General features: G+C 47.5%; 1 protein-coding gene across 1 annotated transcript; it reads left to right on the top strand.

Annotated features, from left to right (window-relative positions):
• Positions 1–22: 22 nt before the first annotated feature.
• CSUI_002330 (phosphofructokinase domain-containing protein) lies at positions 23–5672 on the top strand (the record flags this gene model as incomplete). Its single annotated transcript, XM_068062532.1, has 5 exons — positions 23–473; positions 1054–1442; positions 2613–2780; positions 3759–4400; positions 4884–5672. Coding segments are annotated over 5 exons (1692 nt in total), but the record flags the coding sequence as incomplete, so codon positions are not given.
• Positions 5673–5875: the final 203 nt, after the last annotated feature.

The raw sequence follows: 5875 nt of genomic DNA, 5'->3' as shown, positions 1-5875 counted from the left end.
AGTACAAGCGACTACACTTAGCCATCATCATCACCATCATCACCACCATCATCATCATCACCATCGTCACCCAGCAACAGCATCAGGAGGAGGAGGAGGAGGAGGGAGTCGTATAGTCGGAGAAGAAGAGGCTTCTGGTCGAATAGGAGGAGGACAGTGTGGGGTGTTATCGACAACAGGGGGTGGAACGTTCTCTGCTTCTGGATACTTTGTTCAGGGAAAGTCTCCCTCTTTTTCTCCGAGACTTCCACTTGAGAATCGATCGCATGCAATCAAAAGTAGCGGTCATCCAGATGTCTCTACCTTGGGTCTCACCTTGTCAAGCCATGACCCAGGGAGCGGAGAGGCAGAAACTTCAGTTGGAGGCTCTCATCGTCATAGTGCGACTCCTGCAGATAGAGGAAGCAGTGAAATGCCTTCTGGTGCGCGCTTCTTTCAGGATGGCATTGACGATGGCAGGGGACAACAAACAGGTGGGTCTGATGAAAGATCTTCTGGACCTAGTGTGGACATGGTAGAGAGATTTTTGGAAAGTTGGAATGGAGTGGAGGGTGATAGGGAGACTTGGATGAACAGCGGTGAGAAAAGACACATTAGATAGCTACATGGGTATGTGTGATGATGATAGGAGAACAACATCTCTACGTGACAATCTTTATGCATACACAAGCGAACACTTGTATCACAAACCCACCGTGATATTCATGTCCATATGTATAGAGACATGCATAGAAATAGAGAGAGGTGTTACGCAGTAAACAGAGTCCAGGCTCTTTTAGCTGTGGACGACCTCTCCCTTTATTTACTTGGATAACCTGTGAATAGAAAGTGCGATATCTGTATAATTTAAGAGATGGACGAGAAGGTGCGAGTCGAAACAACACAATTCATCCTCTCATGACACCGAGAGCTTATGTGTCTATCAGTTTGGTCTGTTCTTTTTGTTTCCTTTCTGTATCTTCACCTACCTACCCCTTGTCTTGTTGTTGTTCTTACCGCGCGCTTCCATCTCCATCCCCGCCTTCTTCTTCTGCTTCTTCTTCTCTTTTCCAGGACAACTGCCATCATCGACAGGAGAAATCTCTTCTTCTTCTACGCCTCTTCATCCGCTTCATCCATCTTCGTCAACAGCCATCAGCTTCACATGTGGCGCCGGGAATACCAGTATCAACAGTAGCGCTGCTGTTGGACCTGCACCAACAGCCGCTGCCGTGAATATGATGTTCCGGGTTGAAGTTCCTTTGCAAAAGCTTTCTCTTCAGGGAGGTATCTTCCGTCAACTCGCCTTACTACGTGCAGAATGGGCTCTAGGAGATTGTTTCTGTAATCCTGGCCCTGTACAATATGAAGGAGCGGCTAGCCGTGAGAGACTGAACTCTTTGCGCATGCCTTCGAGTGACCCCACTGTGAAACTCAAGAGAATCTCACAGTTGTGCGGACAGGTAAGAGCATTCCCGGGGAGCGCAACCTACCTGTCTTGTATGTTTGTTCATTTCTAAGGCAATCGAGAAGGTAGGAGAGAGGAAGAAGAGGAAAAGGAGAAGAGATAACAGTGGACTTGTTTCTAGTAGTAGTAGTAGGAGCAGTGGCGTAGAGTTGTTTACTGTCTTGGGTAGCATGAGAATGTGCCGTCAGCTAGTGTGACTGGTGATTTGTGAGTGAGGTTGTAACGTAGAGTGGAGAGACAGGTGGCCTGTGAGATGAAAGGTTAGACGGATGGCAGAAGAGACACGACGGGGTGGTAAAGAGACAGGAGACCTACTACGGGGGAAGGGGATGGGTAGGGTGTTTTTTTGTTTATGTTTACGTATTAGGTGAGAGGAGTAAAGAAAGAGACACGTGTTGTCAGTCTGTCTTCCTCAGCGGTTGGTTCTACTTGTCACCACATCATTCCATACCGATTCAGAAAAGGTCCTTGCTTGCTGTATACATCACTAGCAGGATTCTGTGCGTATAAGTCCATCCGTATCTCTGTGGAAATAAAGAGATAGATACATCATACGGGAGAGGCAGGTAGGTCGAAAACTGTATCCATATACAAACATGGATATCTATACACCAAGTATTCTGAATGACTTAAAAGCTCCATACATCCACGCGTATATTTGTGTAGCGTTGAGACGTCGTAGCGTCTGCATTGTGCTGCTGATGTACGAGAAATCGTCTATGCGACAGTCATCTGCTCCAGCTCATATAAAGGGAATGACCGGGAGGGCGGACATGGCTCTTTTCCAGGTGTATGTCCACTGGCTCCGTCTTCGAATAGTTTCATCTATATTCACTCCGCTTCCTCCGTACAACAACAACTATTACTACGACATCTGTTCATGACTCCACGGTTCTCAACTCCGCTATCTCTACAGAAACCAAGGCTTGCCACACCCCTCTCAAAGTTCTTCTCCTCTCTTCTCGCCAAAGACAAGTGATTGGTTTCAACCGTGGTACTCAATAGTACGTGCCTGGTCGGCTGAGCTATTGAAGTGTCTATATTAGCTACACATCATGATAAAGAGACTTGGTGTTTCTCTTCTCTTCCCTTCTTCATCTCTGGGTAGAGTGAATCGTTTTTCCTCTTCGATCTTCTTCTTCTCATATGAATGTTGTCAACGCAGGTGAAGAGTTTATGTAGTGTCATGGCCACTCCCCCCTTGCTGAAGACAGCTGAATCGGCCCTATGTAGTCTTGTAGAAACGCTGTCTACACTCTCTCAGTGCGAACGTCATCAACAGCTTCAGTTCTATGACATCTCTCACGTTATTACACAACGCTTTACTACGAAAGTAAGTCAGAAGGTTCGGGATGGTCGTTATCTATGGCCACGATCTTAGTGGCTCGCTGACTGGTAGTGGATCCAAGAGAAAAACAGAAGAACGAATTGTCTCTTTCAAATTCTTTTTCACCACACTGGCACTCAAACACTGTGTTGAAATCTCAATGCATCCGCGTGGAATTTCTCAACCTAGGCCTTCTGTACAGAAGGCCTAGATTGAGAAATTCTTTCTGTAGAGAGTGTAGACATTTCAATGTGTCCTTTCCTTCATAGATTGCGGCGTTAGAGAAGAGGAAGGAAAGAGGGACAGAGAACAGACCTGTGCGAACAGCTATTGTGAGAAGGGTATCCTTTTAGAGTGTACGTCTGGGTGTTGCGCATATAGATATCCCCTTGAGGCCGCCTGTCTTGTGAGATTTCAGTCGTATTGGCTTCGTATAAGATGGGGGTTATTAGGCTGTATTGAAAGCAGCAAGGCTAAAGCTTCATGCATTCCCCTCCTGCGTAATCTGCGTATGATATGTATGACTATGAAGTGATCAACTTCTCTCACTCAACGACTGTTTGGTTACGACTACCACCACTGCATACGTATACTGGCTTCGATATCCCTATGTAAGCGTAGATATCCATATGTATCTGTGGAATGTTTTTCATTCCCTGTTCTTCGATCTACACATGTCCTCTTGACATGGCTCTCTTGTTTCGGAAAATGCAGTACGTGTGTGTCCCCTTTCATGAACTGAAGGGAGGAAATGAAAAGATGAATAAGCTACCGAATACGCAGCCGCGTGCAACTTCCATTCATTGCAGTTCTCCTGCTCTTTCGGGTATTTGTTTTCTCGGTCAGCACCGCGGTGCTTGTTGTATCTGCCGTCATCTAGTAAATCGGTCTATCTATGTATGTATCTGTATTTCCCCCTCGTCTCTGTTAGCTGTCTCTAAATGAATATCCTCCGCCTGTCTTGTCTTCCTTCCTCTCTAACAGGCATGGCTCTCCGCGGCTGATACACTTCCTTTGGGAGCTCTGTCGGCAGGTCTACCGTCACCAGGGGGAGTAGGCAACACCAGTACTTCATTCTTTCTTCCGCCTGAGAGTAGTATATGCCAGTCAGGCACACCGCCCACAGCAGGTCCCGGCGGGAGCGGTAGCGCATATGTAGCTTGTTCCCCTTCTTCCTGTGCGTTTCCCACATCATACCGTTCTTCTGGAAGCGCCACTCCGATTCTTCATACCCCCCAGGGAAGCGCACCAGTCGTAGGGTCTTCCTCTATAGGAGGAGGAGCAGGACAATCGACACGAACTTCTTACTATCTTTCTGGAGGGACGGGAGGAGGACGAGTAGGAGGCGTCGATCCGTACGTGCTTTCCTCTCTCCCGAGGTTGGGCGTAGCACGAGAAGGAGGGCTAGGGGGCGGGTGTGATAACATGATGAGGCTCGGACTTCTATCTACGGGCCTTTCATTTGTCCAGCATGTCGTTCCAAATAGAATAGAGGAAGAGGTTGTTGGGGATATACGCCATACTGGTGGGGGAGGAGGAGAAGGACGACAAGGGTGTGGGGAAGAAGGAGAAGAAAGGACTGAAGCGGTGGCGACTTCACTGGAGAAACAAGACGATGCTGAGATGGTGAGAAAAAGGAGAGGGTGTCTATCAAGGAGAAAGAAAGAGGAGAGGGAGAGGCGTTAGTGGAATGGGAAAGATAGGTATACTTAAAGAGCAGAGGAGTCTGATTCAGAGATCGTCTGTAGGTTTCTGAACCGAATATTTAGTAGGCGGGAGAGCTATTTACATGCATATGTGAATATATACGTACGTCGGTCACATGTGAGAGAGTCGTAGGTGGATGTGACCCTCTGAGAGTACGTGGTGAAGGGGATTAGTGTAGAAGAGAGTTCGACAGCTACTGTCGGTTGTTACTTAACGGGCTCGCGCGTAGTAGTAACTGCAGATAGATAGAAAGACGAAACACCGGTGGAGATGTACGTCTTAACTGTCTGTCCTCTATCTATATATGACGAACTTGCAATGAACACATAGGTATACACTTCTTCCAAAGGTGCTCTATTCTCCTGTGTTCTGAAACTGCGCACATGTGTGTCTTGTTTTCAGTCATCAGGTGGATATACAGCCCAGCCTTTTCCCATAAGGTGATGAAGATCCTTGAGTAGTTCCACTGTCTCCTCTGACCGGCGACGGTCCGTGTATCTCGTAGACGCGTTGTTACGCAGCAGAAACTGCGCCAGTGACAGCAGGAGAACCGCGCTCGATCCGCTGCGGCCTTTAGAGAGAGGGATACACCGTGGAGGGTTTTGTGTGGAGACAAAAAATGTCTGTATGTGAGGGTGAAGGAATGCTTCATCTTGTTCTGGTTCGTTGAGGCTCTGATGGACCTCCCTGATCTTTTCTTCTTCCCTTTAAGTATGGGGCAAAGAAGCAGGAGCTCCCCGAGAATCTCCTGTATGTTGTTTTCTTTTATGTTTAAGTGTAGATTCTTGAGCAAACTTCTCATCTTTCGTTTTCGCCTGAGTTCGTCAAGTACGCCAGTACTACGCATTTCTATTCTACCCAGAAGTAGGTAGCTACCTATCGACGGCGAGGCAGGATGGTGTAGATCCGAGGCTTAGACAAAGAAACCGCCAGTACGTGTGCATGCGCAAGACATGAATCTGAATGGAAGTCTTCGTTTTGTTGTTGTCTCCCGGAGCTTCCGGTTGCTAGTGTTTCAATTGTATGTGCCTCTCCATCGATGGATGCTTGCGAGACACACTGCTGTGTGTGTATCGGAGTGAGGAGGGTAAGAGCTCGGCTCAGCCCCCAGCAGCATCCAGCCGTTTTGTTTTCGAAGGTAAAACTGTCTGAAAGATCCGGATCAATATGAGGGACCTGTGTGAACTAGTCATCCTGAACAGTACGATGTACGTACGCGCTGTGCCACTCCCGGTAGTTGAGGGAAAGAGCATTCGCTCTTGGTAGTGACGTACTTGTGGTCTTGAAGTGAAGAATGGAGATGGCTAGTTTGTCTGTTGTTTGTCTGTCTAGTTATTTCCGCTTCGATGAGGGATAAAGACGGTAGGGAAACCGCTGTTGAGCATCCGATTACT

Source organism: Cystoisospora suis (assembly GCF_002600585.1).
Source record: "Cystoisospora suis strain Wien I chromosome Unknown contig_988, whole genome shotgun sequence".
Classification (NCBI taxonomy): domain Eukaryota; phylum Apicomplexa; class Conoidasida; order Eucoccidiorida; family Sarcocystidae; genus Cystoisospora; species Cystoisospora suis.
The sequence above is the reverse complement of the archived record's forward strand: the minus strand, read 5'-3'. Positions and strand labels throughout refer to the sequence as shown.